The sequence below is a fragment of the Pristiophorus japonicus genome, chromosome X (assembly GCF_044704955.1).
Source record: "Pristiophorus japonicus isolate sPriJap1 chromosome X, sPriJap1.hap1, whole genome shotgun sequence".
Lineage (NCBI taxonomy): Eukaryota > Metazoa > Chordata > Chondrichthyes > Pristiophoridae > Pristiophorus > Pristiophorus japonicus.
The window spans coordinates 8,707,300-8,729,465 of NC_092010.1; the positions used below are offsets into that span (position 1 = coordinate 8,707,300).

General features: G+C 55.6%; 1 protein-coding gene across 1 annotated transcript in view; it reads left to right on the top strand.

The window, feature by feature from the left end:
• LOC139240842 (integrin alpha-5-like) overlaps nucleotides 1-22,166 on the top strand; it is a 452,133-nt gene that overhangs the window by 268,139 nt on the left and 161,828 nt on the right. The window contains 3 exon segments of the mRNA XM_070869324.1: nucleotides 6,452-6,504; nucleotides 11,136-11,341; nucleotides 11,957-12,151. Of these exon segments, the coding sequence (XP_070725425.1) occupies nucleotides 6,452-6,504; nucleotides 11,136-11,341; nucleotides 11,957-12,151 (454 nt within the window).

Sequence of the window (22,166 nt, forward strand, 5' to 3'; positions counted from 1 at the left end):
CTGCTCCTGATCACTGCCCAGTGACCCCTGGGTTAGAGAGAGGGGAATTCAGCCAGGGTTCCTGCTCCTGATCACTGCCCAGTGACCCCTGGGTTAGAGAGTGAGGGGAAATCAGCCAGCGTTCCTGCTCCTGATCACTGCCCAGTGACCCCTGGGTTAGAGAGAGGGGAAAATCAGCCAGGGTTCCTGCTCCTGATCTCTGTCCAGTGACCCCTGGGTTAGTGAGAGAGGGGGAAATCAGCCAGGGTTCCTGCTCCTGATCACTGCCCAGTGACCCCTGGGTTAGAGTGAGGGGAAATCAGCCAGCGTTCCTGCTCCTGATCACTGCCCAGTGAACCCTGGGTTAGAGAGAGGGGAAAATCAGCCAGGGTTCCTGCTCCTGATCACTGCCCAGTGACCCCTGGGTTAGAGAGAGAGGGGGAAATCAGCCAGGGTTCCTCTTCCTGATCACTGCCCAGTGACCTCTGGGTTAGAGAGAGGGGGAAATCAGCCAGGGTTCCTGCTCCTGATCACTGCCCAGTGACCCCTGGGTTAGAGAGAGAGGGGAAATCAGCCAGGGTTCCTGCTCCTGATCACTGTCCTGTGACCCCTGGATTCGCGAGAGGGAACTCAGCCAGGGTTCCTGCTTCTGATCACTGCCCAGTGACCCCTGGGAAAGAGAGAGAGGGGAAATCAGCCAGGGTTCCTGCTCCTGATCACTGCCCAGTGACGCCTGGGTTAGAGAGAGGGGGATATCAGCCAGGGTTCCTGCTCCTGATCTCTATCCAGTGACCCCTGGGTTAGAGAGAGATGGGAAATTAGCCAGGTTCCTGCTCCTGATCACTGCCCAGTGACCCCTGGGTTTGAGAGAGGGGATATCAGCCAGGGTTCGTGCTCCTGATCACTGCCCAGTGACCCCTGGGTTAGAGAGAGGGATAAATCAGCCAGGGTTCCTGCTCCTGATCACTGCCCACTGACCCCTGGGTTAGAGAGAGAGGGGAAATCAGCCAGGGTTCCTGCTCCTGATCACTGCCCAGTGACCCCTGGGTTAGAGAGAGGGTAAAATCAGCCAGGGTTCCAGCTCCTGATCACTGCCAAGTGACCCCTGGTTTGGAGAGAGAGGGGAAATCAGCCAGGGTTCCTGCTCCTGATCACAGCCCAGTGACCCCTGGGTTAGAGGGAGTGGGGGAAATCAGCCAGGTTTCCTGCTCCTGATTACTGCCCAGTGACCCCTGGATTAGAGAGATGGTGAAATCAGCCAGGGTTCCTGCTCCTGATCTCTATCCAGTGACCCCTGGGTTAGAGAGAGAGGGGAAATCAGCCAGGGTTCCTGCTCCTGATCACTGCCCAGTGACCCCTGGGTTAGAGTGAGGGGAAATCAGCCAGCGTTCCTGCTCCTGATCACTGCCCACTGACCCCTGGGTTAGAGAGAGGGGAAAATCAGCCAGGGTTCCTGCTCCTGATCACTGCCCAGTGACCCCTGGGTTAGAGAGAGAGGGGAAATCAGCCAGGGTTCCTGCTCCTGATCACTGCCCAGTGACCCCTGGGTTAGAGAGAGAGGGGAAATCAGCCAGGGTTCCTGCTCCTGATCACTGCCCAGTGACCTCTGGGTTAGAGAGAGGGGGAAATCAGCCAGGGTTCCTGCTCCTGATCACTGCCCAGTGACCCCTGGGTTAGAGAGAGAGGGGAAATCAGCCAGGGTTACTGCTCCTGATCACTGCCCAGTGACGCCTGGGTTGGAGAGAGGGGGATATCAGCCAGGGTTCCTGCTCCTGATCTCTATCCAGTGACCCCTGGGTTAGAGAGAGATGGGAAATTAGCCAGGTTCCTGCTCCTGATCACTGCCCAGTGACCCCTGGGTTTGAGAGAGGGGATATCAGCCAGGGTTCGTGCTCCTGATCACTGCCCAGTGACCCCTGGGTTAGAGAGAGGGGAAAATCAGCCAGGGTTCCTGCTCCTGATCACTGCCCAGTGACCCCTGGGTTAGAGAGAGAGGGGGAAATCAGCCAGGGTTCCTCTTCCTGATCACTGCCCAGTGACCTCTGGGTTAGAGAGAGGGGGAAATCAGCCAGGGTTCCTGCTCCTGATCACTGCCCAGTGACCCCTGGGTTAGAGAGAGAGGGGAAATCAGCCAGGGTTACTGCTCCTGATCACTGCCCAGTGACCCCTGGGTTAGAGAGAGGGGAATTCAGCCAGGGTTCCTGCTCCTGATCACTGCCCAGTGACCCCTGGGTTAGAGAGTGAGGGGAAATCAGCCAGCGTTCCTGCTCCTGATCACTGCCCAGTGACCCCTGGGTTAGAGAGAGGGGAAAATCAGCCAGGGTTCCTGCTCCTGATCTCTGCCCAGTGACCCCTGGGTTAGTGAGTGAGGGGGAAATCAGCCAGGGTTCCTGCTCCTGATCACTGCCCAGTGACCCCTGGGTTAGAGAGAGAGGGGAAATCAGCCAGGGTTCCTGCTCCTGATCACTGTCCTGTGACCCCTGGATTCGCGAGAGGGAACTCAGCCAGGGTTCCTGCTTCTGATCACTGCCCAGTGACCCCTGGGAAAGAGAGAGAGGGGAAACCAGCCAGGGTTCCTGCTCCTGATCACTGCCCAGTGACGCCTGGGTTAGAGAGAGGGGGATATCAGCCAGGGTTCCTGCTCCTGGTCTCTATCCAGTGACCCCTGGGTTAGAGAGAGATGGGAAATTAGCCAGGTTCCTGCTCCTGATCACTGCCCAGTGACCCCTGGGTTTGAGAGAGGGGATATCAGCCAGGGTTCGTGCTCCTGATCACTGCCCAGTGACCCCTGGGTTAGAGAGAGGGGTAAATCAGCCAGGGTTTCTGCTCCTGATCACTACCCAGTGACCCCTGGGTTAGAGAGAGAGGGGAAATCAGCCAGGGTTCCTGCTCCTGATCACTGCCCAGTGACCCCTGGGTTAGAGAGAGGGGAATTCAGCCAGTGTTCCTGCTCCTGATCTCTATCCAGTGACCCCTGGGTTAGAGAGAGAGGGGAAATCAACCAGGCTTCCTGCTCCTGATCACTGCCCAGTGACCCCTGGGTTAGAGAGAGTGGAAAATCAGCCAGGGTTCCTGCTCCTGATCACTGCCCAGTGACCCCTGGGTTAGAGTGAGGGGAAATCAGCCAGCGTTCCTGCTCCTGATCACTGCCCAGTGAACCCTGGGTTAGAGAGAGGGGAAAATCAGCCAGGGTTCCTGCTCCTGATCACTGCCCAGTGACCCCTGGGTTAGAGAGAGAGGGGGAAATCAGCCAGGGTTCCTCTTCCTGATCACTGCCCAGTGACCTCTGGGTTAGAGAGAGGGGGAAATCAGCCAGGGTTCCTGCTCCTGATCACTGCCCAGTGACCCCTGGGTTGGAGAGAGAGGGGAAATCAGCCAGGGTTCCTGCTCCTGATCACTGCCCAGTGACCCCTGGGTTAGAGAGAGGGGAATTCAGCCAGGGTTCCTGCTCCTGATCTCTATCCAGTGACCCCTGGGTTCGAGAGAGAGGGGAAATCAACCAGGGTTCCTGCTCCTGATCACTGCCCAGTGACCCCTGGGTTAGAGAGAGGGGGAAATCAGCCAGGGTTCCTGCTCCTGATCACTGCCCAGTGACCCCTGGGTTCGAGAGAGAGGGGAAATCAGCCAGGGTTCCTGCTCCTGATCACTGTCCAGTGACCCCTGGGTTAGAGAGAGGGAATATCAGCCAGGGTTCCTACCCCTGATCACTGTCCAGTGACCCCTGGGTTAGAGAGAGGGGATATCAGCCAGGGTTCCTACCCCTGATCACTGTCCAGTGACCCCTGGGTTAGAGAGAGGGGATATCAGCCAGGGTTCCTACCCCTGATCACTGTCCAGTGACCCCTGGGTTAGAGAGAGGGGGAAATCAGCCAGGGTTCCTGCTCCTGATCACTGCCCACTGACCCCTGGGTTAGAGAGAGGGGAAAATCAGCCAGGGTTCCTGCTCCTGATCACTGCCCAGTGACCCCTGGGTTAGAGAGAGAGGGGAAATCAGCCAGGGTTCCTGCTCCTGATCACTGCCCAGTGACCCCTGGGTTAGAGAGAGAGGGGAAATCAGCCAGGGTTCCTGCTCCTGATCACTGCCCAGTGACCTCTGGGTTAGAGAGAGGGGGAAATCAGCCAGGGTTCCTGCTCCTGATCACTGCCCAGTGACCCCTGGGTTAGAGAGAGAGGGGAAATCAGCCAGGGTTCCTGCTCCTGATCACTGCCCAGTGACCTCTGGGTTAGAGAGAGGGGAATTCAGCCAGGGTTCCTGCTCCTGATCACTGCCCAGTGACACCTGGGTTAGAGAGAGAGGGGAAATCAGCCAGGGTTCCTGCTCCTGATCACTGCCCAGTGACCCCTGGGTTAGAGAGAGGGGAATTCAGCCAGGGTTCCTGCTCCTGATCACTGCCCAGTGACCTCTGGGTTAGAGAGAGAGGGGAAATCAGCCAGGGTTCCTGCTCCTGATCACTGCCCAGTGACGCCTGGGTTGGAGAGAGGGGGATATCAGCCAGGGTTCCTGCTCCTGATCTCTATCCAGTGACCCCTGGGTTAGAGAGAGATGGGAAATTAGCCAGGTTCCTGCTCCTGATCACTGCCCAGTGACCCCTGGGTTTGAGAGAGGGGATATCAGCCAGGGTTCCTGCTCCTGATCACTGCCCAGTGACCCCTGGGTTAGAGAGAGAGGGGGAAATCAGCCAGGGTTCCTCTTCCTGATCACTGCCCAGTGACCTCTGGGTTAGAGAGAGGGGGAAATCAGCCAGGGTTCCTGCTCCTGATCACTGCCCAGTGACCCCTGGGTTAGAGAGAGGGGAAATCAGCCAGGGTTACTGCTCCTGATCACTGCCCAGTGACCGCTGGGTTAGAGAGTGAGGGAAAATCAGCCAGCGTTCCTGCTCCTGATCACTGCCCAGTGACCCCTGGGTTAGAGAGAGGGGAAAATCAGCCAGGGTTCCTGCTCCTGATCTCTGCCCAGTGACCCCTGGGTTAGTGAGTGAGGGGGAAATCAGCCAGGGTTCCTGCTCCTGATCACTGCCCAGTGACCCCTGGGTTAGAGAGAGAGGGGAAATCAGCCAGGGTTCCTGCTCCTGATCACTGTCCTGTGACCCCTGGATTCGCGAGAGGGAACTCAGCCAGGGTTCCTGCTTCTGATCACTGCCCAGTGACCCCTGGGAAAGAGAGAGAGGGGAAACCAGCCAGGGTTCCTGCTCCTGATCACTGCCCAGTGACGCCTGGGTTAGAGAGAGGGGGATATCAGCCAGGGTTCCTGCTCCTGATCTCTATCCAGTGACCCCTGGGTTAGAGAGAGAGGGGAAATCAACCAGGGTTCCTGCTCCTGATCACTGCCCAGTGACCCCTGGGTTAGAGAGAGGGGGAAATCAGCCAGGGTTCCTGCTCCTGATCACTGCCCAGTGACCCCTGGGTTAGAGAGAGAGGGGGAAATCAGCCAGGGTTCCTGCTCCTGATCACTGCCCAGTGACCCCTGGGTTAGAGAGAGGGGGAAATCAGCCAGGGTTCCTGCTCCTGATCACTGCCCAGTGACCCCTGGGTTAGAGAGAGGGGAATTCAGCCAGGGTTCCTGCTCCTGATCTCTATCCAGTGACCCCTGGGTTTGAGAGAGAGGGGAAATCAACCAGGGTTCCTGCTCCTGATCACTGCCCAGTGACCCCTGGGTTAGAGAGAGGGGGAAATCAGCCAGGGTTCCTGCTCCTGATCACTGCCCAGTGACCCCTGGGTTAGAGAGAGAGGGGGAAATCAGCCAGGGTTCCTGCTCCTGATCACTGCCCAGTGACCCCTGGGTTCGAGAGAGAGGGGAAATCAGCCAGGGTTCCTGCTCCTGATCACTGTCCAGTGACCCCTGGGTTAGAGAGAGGGGATATCAGCCAGGGTTCCTACCCCTGATCACTGTCCAGTGACCCCTGGGTTAGAGAGAGGGGATATCAGCCAGGGTTCCTACCCCTGATCACTGTCCAGTGACCCCTGGGTTAGAGAGAGGGGATATCAGCCAGGGTTCCTACCCCTGATCACTGTCCAGTGACCCCTGGGTTAGAGAGAGGGGATATCAGCCAGGGTTCCTACACCTGATCACTGTCCAGTGACCCCTGGGTTAGAGTGAGGGAATATCAGCCAGGGTTCCTACCCCTGATCCCCATCCCGTGACCTGCTCCAGGTGCACCCTCACTTGGTGATCCTGAAGGCCCCCGCTCCGCTCTGGAGCCTGGTTTGGTTGAGAAACCCCCCACCAAGCAGAGCAAAAAATAAACCAGCAGCGAGCCCCTTTCCGTGCTTAGCGGGTGGGAATTTCCCGATCTCCGGAGCGCGTCTTGGAGGGTGAAGGATTAACGCTTTTTGGGATTGGGAACATTTGCCAAGGCCCGTGGGCCATCTGCACCTTCAAGCCTGCGAGAGGAAAGGTCCTGCTCTCACAACGGTCGAAGCCCTTGTTGCAAGTCAGTGCGGTACTGAGCGCTCTCGTCTTAATTCATTGCAGATGGCCTCGTACTTTGGATATGCCGTGGCAGTGACAGACATCAACAATGATGGGTGAGTGGAGTACGTTCAGGGAGGCAGGCCCTGGCAATGCATTGAGCGAGTCAGCTCCTCCAACCAGCATTTCATAGGAAGTGATTGTTAAACTATCTGCCAAATGTGCTTTCCTCTTTTAATCGCTTATGCATGTGTCAGCGTGTTCTGCACAGTCTTTCCGGCCGAGGACGGGCCGAGAGATGCTTAGAGCCACTCAGCCTGCTCACAGCCCTTTCCAATTAACGCTGAGCTCCTCGTGTGTTGGGGGAAACGGTTGCGGAGCAGCCCGCAGGTTCCTGATTTACAGTCGCGGCGGGAGCTCCCTCACCCCACCCCCCGCGACCATCCCTCCCTGTTCAATGCAACGCGGGAATGCTGTTAACACCAAACACACCAGCTCATTCGACCCAGTCTCTGCCTTTTCCAGAGCCTCAAGTCCCCAAGGAGACTGACTCCTGCTCAGAGCGGACACTATCTCCATTGCAGATGCGATGGGCTGAATGCAGTCAGGTTCAGTTTGCAGTGGCAACTTGCAGCTGCAGCTCCCTGGTCAGGCAGGGCGTTGCAGCTGGAGCTCAACGCACAGGCGGTTTCCAGTCTCGGCGGCAGCACCGTGGACAACACTGAGCAACAGTCACGCATCAGTCCACAGGGCCGGAGATGCAGCAGCCAGCCACAGAGGCCTGCCCCAGGAGGCCTGGTGAAACAGCAGGGCAACCTCAACCTGGGCCAAGCCTTGACACTGGCCTCTCACCTGCAGCATGAGCGAGATCCCATAAGAGGACAGAAAGTAACCAAGGTGTATTTAACACAGTGCCAGCTGTGGCTCAGTGGAGAGCACTCTCACCTCTGAGTCAGCAGATTGTGGGTTCAAGTCCCACTCCTGCGAGTTGGAACACTAAAACCCAGTGCAGTACTGAGGGAGTGCCGCACTGTCAGAGAGGCAATACTGAGGGAGCGCCGCACTGTCGGAGGGGCGGTACTGAGGGAGCGCCGCACTGTCGGAGGGGCGGTACTGAGGGAGCGCCGCACTGTCGGAGGGGCAGTACTGAGGGTGCGCCTCACTGTCGGAGGGGCAATACTGAGGGAGCGCCGCACTGTCGGAGAGGCAGTGTTGAGGGAGGGCCGCACTGTCGGAGGGGGAGTACTGAGGCAGCGCTGCACTGTCGGAGGGGCAGTACTGAGGGAGTGTTGCACTGTCGGAGGGTCAGTACTGAGGGAGTGCCGCACTGTCGGAGGATCAGTACTGAGGGAGTGCCGCACTGTCGGAGGGTCAGTACTGAGGGAGTGCCGCACTGTCGGAGGGGCTGTACTGAGGGAGCGCCGCACTGTCGGAGGGGCGGTACTGAGGGAGCGCCGCACTGTTGGAGGGGCAATACTGAGGGAGGGCCACACTGTCGGAGGGGCGGTACTGAGGGAGCGCCGCACTGTCGGAGGGGCAATACTGAGGGAGCACCGCACTGTCGGAGGGGCAGTGCTGAGGGAGCGCCGCACTGTCGGAGGGGCAGTGCTGAGGGAGTGCCGCACGGTTGGAGGGCCAGTACTGAGGCAATGCTGCACTGTCGAAGGGGCAGTACTGAGGGAGCGCCGCACTGTCGGAGGGGCAGTACTGTCGGAGGGGCGGTACTGAGGGAGCGCCGAACTGTCGGAGGGGCGGTACTGAGAGAGCGCCGCACTGTCGAAGGGGCAGTACTGAGGGAGCGCCGCACTGTCGGAGGGGCAGTACTGTCGGAGGGGCGGTACTGAGGGAGCGCCGAACTGTCGGAGGGGCGGTACTGAGAGAGCGCCGCACTGTCGGAGGGGCGGTACTGAGGGAGCGCCGCACTGTCGGAGGGGCAATACTGAGGGAGGGCCGCACTGTCGGAGGGGCGGTACTGAGGGAGCGCCGCACTGTCGGAGGGGCAATACTGAGGGAGCACCGCACTGTCGGAGGGGCAATACTGAGGGAGCACCGCACTGTCGGAGGGGTAGTACTGAGGGAGCGCCGCACTGTCGGAGAGGCAGTGCTGAGGGAGCGCTGCACTGTCGGAGAGGCAGTACTGAGGGAGCGCCGCACTGTCGGAGGGGCAGTACTGAGGGAGTGCTGCATTCTCGGAGGGGCAGTACTGAGGGAGTGCTGCATTCTCGGAGGGGCAGTACTGAGGGAGTGCTGCATTCTCGGAGGGGCAGTACTGAGGGAGTGCTGCACTGTCAGAGTGGCAGTAATGAGGGAGCGCCGCACTATCGGAGGGGCAGTACTGAGGGAGCGCTACACTGTGTGAGGGGCAGTATTGAGGGAGAGCTGCACTGTCGGAGGGGCAATACTGAGGGAGTGCTGTACTGTCGGAGGGGCAGTACTGAGGGAGTGCCGCACTGTCGGAGGGGCAGTACTGAGTGAGTGCCGCACTGTCGGAGAGGTGGTGCTGAGGGAGTTCTGCACTGTCGGAGGGGCGGTACTGAGGGAGTGCCGCACTGTCGGAGGGGCAGTGCTGAAGGAGCGCCGCACTGTCCGAGGGGCAGTACTGAGGGAGTGCCGCACGGATGGAGGGCCAGTACTGAGGCAGCGCTGCACTGTCGGAGGGGCAGTACTGAGGGAGCACTGCACTGTCGGAGGGGCAGTACTGAGGGAGCACCGCACTGTCGGAGGGGCAGTGCTGAGGGAGCGCCGCACTGTCCGAGGGGCAGTACTGAGGGAGTGCCGCACGGATGGAGGGCCAGTACTGAGGGAGTGCCGCACTGTCGGAGGGGCAGTACTGAGGGAGCGCCGCACTGTCGAAGGGACAGTACTGAGGGAGCGCCGCACTGTCGGAGGGGCAGTACTGAGGGAGCGCCGCACTGTCGGAGGGGCAGTGCTGAGGGAGCGCCGCACTGTCGGAGGGGCAGTACTGAGGGAGTGCCGCACGGTTGGAGGGCCAGTACTGATGCAGCGCTGCACTGTCGGAGGGGCAGTACTGAGGGAATGACATCAGTCATTGAAGGTTGGCATGCAGGTGCAGCAGGCGGTTAAGAAAGCAAATGGCATGTTGGCCTTCATAGCAAGGGGATTTGAGTACAGGGGCAGGGAGGTGTTGCTACAGTTGTACAGGGCCTTGGTGAGGCCACACCTGGAGTATTGTGTGCAGTTTTGGTCTCCTAACCTGAGGAAGGACATTCTTGCTATTGAGGGAGTGCAGCGAAGGTTCACCAGACTGATTCCCGGGATGGCGGGACTGACCTATCACGAAAGACTGGATCAACTGGGCTTGTATTCACTGAAGTTCAGAAGAATGAGAGGGGACCTCATAGAAACATTTAAAATTCTGACGGGGTTAGACAGGTTAGATGCAGGAAGAATGTTCCCAATGTTGGGGAAGTCCAGAACCAGAGGTCACAGTCTAAGGATAAGGGGTAAGCCATTTAGGACCGAGATGCGGAGGAACTTCTTCACCCAGAGAGTGGTGAACCTGTGGAATTCTCTACCACAGAAAGTTGTTGAGGCCAATTCACTAAATATATTCAAAAAGGAGTTAGATGAGGTCCTTACTACTAGGGGGATCAAGGGGTATGGCGAGAAAGCAGGAATGGGGTACTGAAGTTGAATGTTCAGCCATGAACTCATTGAATGGCGGTGCAGGCTCGAAGGGCCGAATGGCCTACTCCTGCACCTATTTTCTATGTTTCTATGTACTGAGGGAGCGCCGCACTGTCGGAGGGGCGGTACTGAGGGAGCGCCGCACTGTCGGAGGGGCGGTACTGAGGGAGCGCCGCACTGTCGGAGGGGCAGTACTGAGGGTGCGCCTCACTGTCGGAGGGGCAATACTGAGGGAGCGCCGCACTGTCGGAGGGGCAGTGTTGAGGGAGGTCCGCACTGTCGGAGGGGGAGTACTGAGGCAGCGCTGCACTGTCGGAGGGGCAGTACTGAGGGAGTGTTGCACTGTCGGAGGGGCAGTATTGAGGGAGTGCCGCACTGTCGGTGGATCAGTACTGAGGGAGTGCCGCACTGTCGGAGGGTCAGTACTGAGGGAGTGCCGCACTGTCGGAGAGGCAGTACTGAGGGAGCGCCGCACTGTCAGAGGGGCAGTACTGAGGGAGTGCCGCACTGTCAGACGGGCAGTACTGAGGGAGTGCCGCACTGTCGGAGGGTCAGTACTGAAGGAGTGCCGCACTGTCGGAGGGGCAGTACTGAGGGAGTGCCGCACTGTCGGAGGGGCAGTACTGAGGGAGTGCCGCACTGTCGGACGGGCAGTACTGAGGGAGTGCCGCACTGTCGGAGGGGCAGTATTGAGGGAGTGCCGTGCTGTTGGATGGGCAGTGCTGAGGGAGCACCGCACTGACGGAGGGGGAGTACTGAGGGAGCACTGCACTGTCAGAGGGGCAGTACTGAGGGAGTGCCGCACTGTCAGAGGGGCAGTACTGAGGGAGTGCCGCACTGTCAGAGGGGCAGTACTGAGCCCATCCGACACTGGCCTTTGTCGGGGCTGGAATTCACAGCTCGCCCCATTGGATGGGATGATGATCTGTCCTCTCTGTTTGTGAGGACCCTGCAGGATTGTCGATCGGATGGTCAGTGCAGGCACGTGGGCACAGTCGGCCAAGTGACCAATTGTCACACTGGTGCTGTCGGGAGCGCTCTGGAGCGTCACTCTGCATCTTACTGGTATTCAATTTGTTGCTCCATGGTGATTTCACAGGCTGGACGATGTCTTGGTTGGTGCACCGATGTTCATGGAGCGAGAGTCCGGGGGAAGGCTGCAGGAGGTTGGACGGGTCTACATTTATTTACAAAGCGGTCTGTTGGAGTTCAATGTCAGTCAGAACCTGACGGGTATAGACCCCTATGGACGGTACGGGACCTCGGTTGCAGTGTTGGGGGACCTGGATCAAGATGGATTCAATGGTGCGTAGAGTTTGATGTGCAGCACACCAGAGCACAGCAGGGTAGAGCATGACCCTTGCCCTTTGAACCTCAGCCCCAATTCATAAGATCATAAGAAATAGGAGCAGGAGTAGGCTATAGGCCCCTCGAGCCTGCTCCGCCATTTAATACGATCATGGCTGATCCGGTCATGGACTCGGGTCTACTTCCCTGCCCGCTCCCCAAGAGCCTCCCACGAGGCTAACTTAACTGGTACAGAGGGTAATACTCTCATTCCCAGCCCTCGGGAGATACATCACCGAATTGCTGCAGTGTCGGCTTGTTAACTTGACTCTCGTTCTCGGTACTTGAGTTGGCTGCTTCTGGCCTCGAGATCTCTTTTGGGGCTGAAAGGAAGAGCAGGTTTGGCACTGGGTGGCGGGCGTGGAGCTGCTCAAATCGCTTCCGAGACTGGCATCCCTGGGTGGCATGGGATGGTTGTGTCAAGGTGGACCTAACCCCGTGTGGGTGAGGTGACGTGGAGATTGGATTACACATGAGCAGTGCCGTTACAAGAGAGGAGACGGGGCAAACATTAAATCAGCTGTGAGCGGGCGAGATGTTGCACCGGGCTGACGTTCTTTCCTGTGCCCACAGACGTGGCGGTTGGAGCCCCTTACGCCGGGGACAAGCACCAGGGCCTGGTCTACATCTACAACGGGCGACCCAATGGCCTGAACAGCACCCCTTCCCAAATCCTGACCGGCATGTGGGCGGCCAGCACCAGCTTGCCAGCGAGCTTCGGGTTTGCCGTGCGGGGAGCTGCAGATCTCGATATGAATGGGTACCCAGGTAATGCGCATGCAGCGGGGGTGGGGCAGGGAGACGGGCATCACCAAGCCTCACTGGGCAGGTGTCACCCCTCGGGGTCAATCGATCAGCACGCCTTGCGCATCTGCCACCTGGAATAAGACCGTGAGATTGAGAGTTTGGAGCTCCATCAGTAACTGTCCCTGCAGTTCGTACCTTGCTCCGGGATAAGGAAATCTCACTGATTTCGTCGTGCTTAAAATTTGTGTCACGCGAGATATCTCCATCAGTTGGAACTTCTGCGCTTTTTCCCGCGTATGTTTGCACTGTGTGTCTTTAAGGACAATATTTCACAGCGGGTACACAAAGTATCAGTCCAGGATAACGGCTGACTTGAATTATACAATCGTAGAATAGGCTAAGGGCTGGAAATTGGGTATGGCACGCTTTGAGGCGGTGTCAGCACCTTTAGCGCCGGGCAATGTCTCCTGCCTCAAAGTGGGATATTCAGTTGTCTCATCCCAAGAGGAGAGTGGAGCGCGAAGGGAAACGTTGCATGATCCTCCTCAGGCGTGAACAGATTTTTTGGCGCCTGAAGATGAAAAACAAAATCCTGCTGAAAATGTCAATAAACTTTACCCACACTTCCCCACGACTGCAACAAATAAAGACAAGTTGAAGAAGTGAGATTTCAGCCCTTACCTTGCACACCGGACAATATCGCCCCGGGATTGTTGCTGGACCGACTGCTTTCCCCCAACACTCTCAGCGCCAGGCCGCTAAACCTTCACTGATGTTGACAGCAGGCGCTGACAGCCTCGCGCTCGGGCAGGAGGAGTTCATCGGCTCCTCAGCGCCCCTCTCCGGCGCTAATGCTGGTGCTAAACAGCCGAATTTCCCCACCCAAAGAGTTTTTATCCCATTGTGTTTATTCGAAAGGCAGTCGATAGGGTAGAGAAACGATTTCCTCTGGCGGTGCAATCCAGCATCAGGTGGCACAATCGTCAAATGAGAGCTGGGCCGTTCAGGAGGGCAATCTGGAAGCACAAAGGCTTGTGCAAATCTGGAACTCTCTCCTCAAAAGACTGTGAATGCGAGGGGGTGTTTCGTGAACACTGACCTCAATGGATCTTTGTTGGGCAAGGCATCGAGGCATATGGAGCCACTGTGGGAAAATGGAGCTGGGGTACAGATCAGCCACGATCTAACAGAATGCTAGGACAGGCTCGAGGGGCGGAATGGCGTCCTCCTGTTCCTACGTTCTGAAGAGTAACGTAAGTGGCAAAGAAGGGGAGGAGATGCTACATTGAATTTTATAATCAATTGCAGGATGAGAGCCACTGTAGGACAGTGAGCATAGGGGGTGATGGGTGAGCGTGACTTGGTGCGAGTTAGGATACGGGGCAGAGAGCACAGGGGGTGATGGGTGAGCGTGACTGGGTACGAGTTAGGACACGGGGCAGAGAGCACAGGGGGTGATGGGTGAGCGTGACTGGGTACGAGTTAGGACACGGGGCAGAGAGCACAGGGGGTGATGGGTGAGCGTGACTGGGTACGAGTTAGGACACGGGGCAGTGAGCACAGGGGGTGATGGGTGAGTGGGACTTGGTGCGAGTTAGGACATGGGGCAGTGAGCACAGGGGGTGATGGGTGAGCGGGACTCGGTGCGAGTTAGAACATGGGGCAGTGAGCACAGGGGATGATGGGTGAGCGGGACTCGGTGTGAGTTAGGACACGGGGCAGTGAGCACAGGGGATGATAGGTGAGAGGGACTTGGTGCGAGTTTGGACACGGGGCACAGGGGGTGATGGGTGAGTGGGACTTGGTGCGAGTTAGGACCCGGAGCACAGGGGGTAATGGGTGAGCGGGACTCGGTGCGAGTTAGGACATGGGGCAGCGAGCACAGGGGATGATGGGTGAGCGGGAATCGGTGTGAGTTAGGACACGGGGCAGCGAGCACAGGGGGTGATGGGTGAGCAGGACTCGGTCTGAGTTAGGACACGGGGCAGCGAGCACAGGGGATGATGGGTGAGCAGGACTCGGTGCGAGTTAGGACCCGGGGCACAAGGGGTAATGGGTGAGCGGGACTCGGTGTGAGTTAGGACACGGGGCAGTGAGCACAGGGGGTGTTGGGTGAGCGGGACTCAGTGAGAGTTAGGACACGGGGCAGCGAGCACAGAGGGTGATGGTGAGCGGGACTCGGTGTGAGTTAGGACACTGGGCAGTAAGCACAGGGGGTGATGGGTGAGCAGGACTCGGTGCGAGTTAGGACCCGGGGCACAAGGGGTAATGGGTGAGCGGGACTCGGTGTGAGTTAGGACACGGGGCAGTGAGCACAGGGGGTGATGGGTGAGTGGGACTTGGTGTGAGTTAGGACACGGGCTGCTGAGTTTTGGATGAGTTGAAGTTTGGAGGGTGGAAAGCCAGCCAGGAGAGTGTGGCGGTGTGAGAGGCATTGGTGAGGGTTTCCGCGTCAGACGAGCTGAGTCAGTGCCGGAGTCAGTACAAATGCTGGCATGTCTCAGCAGCTCACCAGTCCCACGGAAAGGCTTCGGGCAGTAGCAACGTACACCAGGACTTGTACAGACAGGGAAAGTTGACACTTGCTGTGCTGGAAGTGCTGCCACGATGGCATGTTGGCTTCATTAACTCCAGACGCCCAGGCCTCAAAGCTTTGCATTTTATGTGAGCAGTTCAGAGAAACAAAGCTTTAGATCTGAAGTATGCTGGGAAATAAGAAAACAAACGCAGTCCACCACAGCCATTTCAGACATTGAATTCAGTTCAAATAAAATCTGGAAATAATAATAGAATAAAAAGCTGGGAAGAGTAACAGTGACCACGAATGTATCGGATTTTCGTAAACTCCCAACTGGTTCACTCAGGTCCTTAAGGGAATGAAACACGCCGTCCTTACCCGGTCGGCCTATATGTGACTCCAGTCACACACTAATGTGGTTGACTCTCAACCACCCTCTTGAGTGTCCCAGCAGCCTATTCAATTGAATCAAACTGTTAGAAAGAATAAAGAATAGTAAGCTTATTTTTTTTATAGGCAAATCCGTACCATAAATAGTCATGGCCGAAGTGTGATTCACAAGAATGACGGAAGGGAAAATATTTGATTTAAAAACCCCTGAGCTTGAGTAAGTGCTGGAGTAAGAGGATCATCAGGTCTCAAGCATCTTTCAAGTGTGGGGGAGGGTGTCGGAGGTAGGGGTGCAACCAGCAAACAAACTAATCTACTCACTGGTGTGGGTGAACATCTGGACCGATCTCAAGTCAGCGGCGATCTTGGATGTAGATTGTAGATCTTAGTACAAAGCTCTCAAGAGGGACTGGGTGGTACAGTGGGTTATCAAACTGTCCTTTCACACTCTGGGACTGGGTACAGTGGGTTATCACACTGTCCTTTCACACTCTGGGACAGGGTACAGTGGGTTATCAAACTGTCCTTTCACACTCTGGGACTGGGTACAGTGGGTTATCACACTGCCCTTTCACACTCTGGGACTGGGTGGTACAGTGGGTTATCACACTGTCCTTTCACACACTAGGACTGGGTGGTACAGTGGGTAATCACACTGTCCTTTCACACTCTGGGACTGGATACAGTGGGTTATCACACTGTCCTTTCACACTCTGGGACTGGAACAGTGGGTTATCACACTGTCCTTTCACACTCTGGGACTGGGTACAGTGGGTTATCACACTGTCCTTACACATTCTGGCACTGGAACAGTGGGTTATCATACTGTCCTTTCACACTCTGGGACTGGGTACAGTGGGTTATCACACTGTCCTTTCACACTCTGGGACTGTGGTACAGTGGGTTATCACACTGTCCTTTCACACTCTGGGACTGGGGACAGTGGGTTATCACACTGTCCTTTCACACTCTGGGACTGGGTGGGACAGTGGGTTATCACACTGTCCTTTCACACTCTGGGACTGGGTACAGTGGGTTATCACACTGTCCTTTCACACTCTGGGACTGGGTACAGTGGGTTATCACACTGTCCTTTCACACTCTGGGACTGGGTGGTACAGTGGGTTATCACACTGTCCTTTCACACTCTGGGACTGGGTACAGTGGGTTATCACACTGTCCTTTCACTCTCTGGAACTGGGTACAGTGGGTTATCACACTGTCCTTTCACACTCTGGGACTGGGTACAGTGGGTTATCACACTGTCCTTTCACACTCTGGGACTGGGTACAGTCAGTTATCACACTGTCCTTTCACACTCTGGGACTGGGTGGTACAGGGGGTTATCACACTGTCCTTTCACACTCTGGGACTGGGTACAGTGGGTTATCACACTGTCCTTTCACACTCTGGGACTGGGTACAGTCGGTTATCACACTGTCCTTTCACACTCTGGGACCGGGTGGTACAGTGGGTTATCACACTATCCTTTCACACTCTAGGACTGGGTGGTACAGTGGGTTATCACACTGTCCTTTCACACTCTGGGACTGTGGTACAGTGGGTTATCACACTGTCCTTTCACACTCTGGGACTGGGGACAGTGGGTTATCACACTGTCCTTTCACACTCTGGGACTGGGTGGGACAGTGGGTTATCACACTGTCCTTTCACACTCTGGGACTGGGTACAGTGGGTTATCACACTGTCCTTTCACACTCTGGGACTGGGTACAGTGGGTTATCACACTGTCCTTTCACACTCTGGGACTGGGTACAGTCGGTTATCACACTGTCCTTTCACACTCTGGGACTGGTTGGTACAGGGGGTTATCACACTGTCCTTTCACACTCTGGGACTGGGTACAGTGGGTTATCACACTGTCCTTTCACACTCTGGGACTGGGTACAGTCGGTTATCACACTGTCCTTTCACACTCTGGGACTGGGTACAGTGGGTTATCACACTGTCCTTTCACACCCTGGGACTGGGTAGAGTGGTTTATCACACTGTCCTTTCACATTCTGGGACCGGGTGGTACAGTGGGTTATCACACTGTCCTTTCACACTCTGGGACTGGGTAGAGTGGTTTATCACACTGTCCTTTCACACTCTGGGACCGGGTGGTACAGTGGGTTATCACACTATCCTTTCACACTCTAGGACTGGGTGGTACAGTGGGTTATCACACTGACCTTTCACACTCTGGGACTGGGTGGTACAGTGAGTTATCACACTGTCCTTTCACACTCTGGGACCGGGTGGTACAGTGGGTTATCACACTGTCCTTTCATACTCTGGGACTGGGTAAAGTGGGTTATCACACTGTCCTTTCACACTCTGGGACTGGGTACAGTGGGTTATCACACTGTCCTTTCACACTCTGGGACTGGGTGGTACAGTGGGTTATCACACTGTCCTTTCACACTCTGGGACTGGGTGGTACAGGGGGTTATCACACTGTCCTTTCACACTCTGGGACTGGGTACAGTGGGTTATCACACTGTCCTTTCACACTCTGGGACTGGGTACAGTGGGTTATCACACTGTCCTTTCACACTCTGGGACAGGGTACAGTGGGTTATCAAACTGTCCTTTCACACTCTGGGACTGGGTACAGTGGGTTATCACACTGCCCTTTCACACTCTGGGACTGGGTGGTACAGTGGGTTATCACACTGTCCTTTCACACACTAGGACTGGGTGGTACAGTGGGTAATCACACTGTCCTTTCACACTCTGGGACTGGATACAGTGGGTTATCACACTGTCCTTTCACACTCTGGGACTGGAACAGTGGGTTATCACACTGTCCTTTCACACTCTGGGACTGGGTACAGTGGGTTATCACACTGTCCTTACACATTCTGGCACTGGAACAGTGGGTTATCATACTGTCCTTTCACACTCTGGGACTGGGTACAGTGGGTTATCACACTGTCCTTTCACACTCTGGGACTGTGGTACAGTGGGTTATCACACTGTCCTTTCACACTCTGGGACTGGGGACAGTGGGTTATCACACTGTCCTTTCACACTCTGGGACTGGGTGGGACAGTGGGTTATCACACTGTCCTTTCACACTCTGGGACTGGGTACAGTGGGTTATCACACTGTCCTTTCACACTCTGGGACTGGGTACAGTGGGTTATCACACTGTCCTTTCACACTCTGGGACTGGGTGGTACAGTGGGTTATCACACTGTCCTTTCACACTCTGGGACTGGGTACAGTGGGTTATCACACTGTCCTTTCACTCTCTGGAACTGGGTACAGTGGGTTATCACACTGTCCTTTCACACTCTGGGACTGGGTACAGTGGGTTATCACACTGTCCTTTCACACTCTGGGACTGGGTACAGTCAGTTATCACACTGTCCTTTCACACTCTGGGACTGGGTGGTACAGGGGGTTATCACACTGTCCTTTCACACTCTGGGACTGGGTACAGTGGGTTATCACACTGTCCTTTCACACTCTGGGACTGGGTACAGTCGGTTATCACACTGTCCTTTCACACTCTGGGACTGGGTACAGTGGGTTATCACACTGTCCTTTCACACTCTGGGACTGGGTAGAGTGGTTTATCACACTGTCCTTTCACACTCTGGGACCGGGTGGTACAGTGGGTAATCACACTATCCTTTCACACTCTAGGACTGGGTGGTACAGTGGGTTATCACACTGTCCTTTCACACTCTGGGACTGTGGTACAGTGGGTTATCACACTGTCCTTTCACACTCTGGGACTGGGGACAGTGGGTTATCACACTGTCCTTTCACACTCTGGGACTGGGTGGGACAGTGGGTTATCACACTGTCCTTTCACACTCTGGGACTGGGTACAGTGGGTTATCACACTGTCCTTTCACACTCTGGGACTGGGTACAGTGGGTTATCACACTGTCCTTTCACACTCTGGGACTGGGTACAGTCGGTTATCACACTGTCCTTTCACACTCTGGGACTGGTTGGTACAGGGGGTTATCACACTGTCCTTTCACACTCTGGGACTGGGTACAGTGGGTTATCACACTGTCCTTTCACACTCTGGGACTGGGTACAGTCGGTTATCACACTGTCCTTTCACACTCTGGGACTGGGTACAGTGGGTTATCACACTGTCCTTTCACACCCTGGGACTGGGTAGAGTGGTTTATCACACTGTCCTTTCACATTCTGGGACCGGGTGGTACAGTGGGTTATCACACTGTCCTTTCACACTCTGGGACTGGGTAGAGTGGTTTATCACACTGTCCTTTCACACTCTGGGACCGGGTGGTACAGTGGGTTATCACACTATCCTTTCACACTCTAGGACTGGGTGGTACAGTGGGTTATCACACTGACCTTTCACACTCTGGGACTGGGTGGTACAGTGAGTTATCACACTGTCCTTTCACACTCTGGGACCGGGTGGTACAGTGGGTTATCACACTGTCCTTTCATACTCTGGGACTGGGTAAAGTGGGTTATCACACTGTCCTTTCACACTCTGGGACTGGGTACAGTGGGTTATCACACTGTCCTTTCACACTCTGGGACTGGGTGGTACAGTGGGTTATCACACTGTCCTTTCACACTCTGGGACTGGGTGGTACAGGGGGTTATCACACTGTCCTTTCACACTCTGGGACTGGGTACAGTGGGTTATCACACTGTCCTTTCACACTCTGGGACTGGGTACAGTGGGTTATCACACTGTCCTTTCACACTCTGGGACTGGGTACAGTGGGTTATCACACTGTCCTTTCACACTCTGGGACTGGGTACAGTGGGTTATCACACTGTCCTTTCACACTCTAGGACTGGGTACAGTGGGGTATCACACTGTACTTTCACACTCTGGGACTGGGTACAGTGGGTTATCACACTGTCCTTTCACACTCTAGGACTGGGTACAGTGGGGTATCACACTGTCCTTTCACACTCTGGGACAGGGTGGTACAATGGGTTATCACACTGTCCTTTCACACTCTGGGACTGGGTACAGTGGGTTATCACATTGTCCTTCCACACTCTGGGACTGGGTACAGTGGGTTATCACACAGTCCTTACACACTCTGGGACTGGGTGGTACAGTGGGTTATCACACTGTCCTGACAAACTCTGGGACTGGGTACAGTGGGTTATCGCACTATCCTTTCACACTCTGGGACTGGGTACAGTGGGTTATCACACTGGCCTGACAGACTCTGGGACTGGGTACAGTGGGTTATCACACTATCCTTTCACACTCTGGGACTGGGTACAGTGAGTTGTCACACTGTCCTTTCACACTCTGGGACTGGGTACAGTGAGTTATCACACTGTCCTTTCACCCTCTGGGACTGGGTACAGTGGGTTATCACACTGTCCTTTCACACTCTGGGACTGGGTACAGTGGGTTATCACACTGTCCTTTCACACTCTAGGACTGGGTACAGTGGGGTATCACACTGTCCTTTCACACTCTGGGACTTGGTGGTACAGTGGGTTATCACACTATCCTTTCACACTCTGGGACTGGGTACAGTGAGTTATCACACTGTCCTTTCACACTCTGGGACAGGGTGGTACAATGGGTTATCACACTGTCCTTTCACACTCTGGGACCGGGTACAGTGGGTTATCACATTGTCCTTCCACACTCTGGGACTGGGTACAGTGGGTTATCACACTGTCCTTTCACACTCTGGGTCTGGGTACAGTGGGTTATCACACTGTCCTTTCACACTCTGGGACTTGGTGGTTCAGTGGGTTATCACACAGTCCTTACGCACTCTGGGACTGGGTGGTACAGTGGGTTATCACACTGTCCTTTCACACTCTGGGTCTGGGAACAGTGGGTTATCACACTGTCCTTTCATACTCTAGGACTGGGTGCAGTGAGTTATCACACTGTCCTTTCACACTCTGGGACTGGAACAGTGGGTTATCACACTGTCCTTTCACACTCTGGGACTGGAACAGTGGGTTATCACACTGTCCTTTCACACTCTGGGACTGGGGACAGTGGGTTATCACACTGCCCTTTCACACTCTGGGACCGGGTGGTACAGTGGGTTATCACACTGTCCTTTCACACTCTGGGTCTGGGTACAGTGGGTTATCACACTGCCCTTTCACACTCTGGGACCGGGTGGTACAGTGGGTTATCACACTGTCCTTTCACACTCTGGGTCTGGGTACAGTGGGTTATCACACTGTCCTTTCATACTCTGGGACTGGGTACAGCGGGTTATCACACTGTCCTTTCACACTCTGGGACTGGAACAGTGGGTTATCACACTGTCCTATCACACTCTAGGACTGGGTACAGTGAGTTATCACACTGTCCTTCCACACTCTGGGACTGGAACAGTGGGTTATCACACTGTCCTTTCACACTCTGGGACTGGATACAGGGGGTTATCACACTGTCCTTTCACACTGGCACTGGAACAGTGGGTTATCACACTCTCCTTTCACACTCTGGGACTGTGGTACAGTGGGTTATCACACTGTCCTTTCACACTCTGGGACTGGGGACAGTGGGTTATCACACTGCCCTTTCACACTCTGGGACCGGGTGGTACAGTGGGTTATCACACTGTCCTTTCACACTCTGGGACTGGGTGCAGTGGGTTATCACACTGTCCTTTCACACTCTGGGACTGGGTGGAACAATGGGTTATCACACTGTCCTTTAAAACTCTGGGACTGGGTGGTACAGTGGGTTATCACACTCTCCTTTCACACTCTGGGACTGGGTACAGTGGGTTATCACACTGTCCTTTCACACTTTGGGACCGGGTGGTACAGTGGGTTATCACACGATCCTTTCACACTCTAGGACTGGGTGGTACAGTGGGTTATCACACTGTCCTTTCACACACTGGGACTGCGTGGTACAGTGCGTCATCACACTGTCCTTTCACACTCTGGGACCGGGTGGTACAGTGGGTTATCACACTGTCCTTTCACACTCTGGGACTGGGTACAGTGGGTTATCACACTGTCCTTTCACACTCTGGGACTGGGTACAGTAGGTTATCACACTGTCCTTTCACACTCTGGGACTGGGTGGTACAGTGGGTTATCACACTGTCCTTTCACACTCTGGGACTGGGTGGTACAGTGGGTTATCACACTGTCCTTTCACACTCT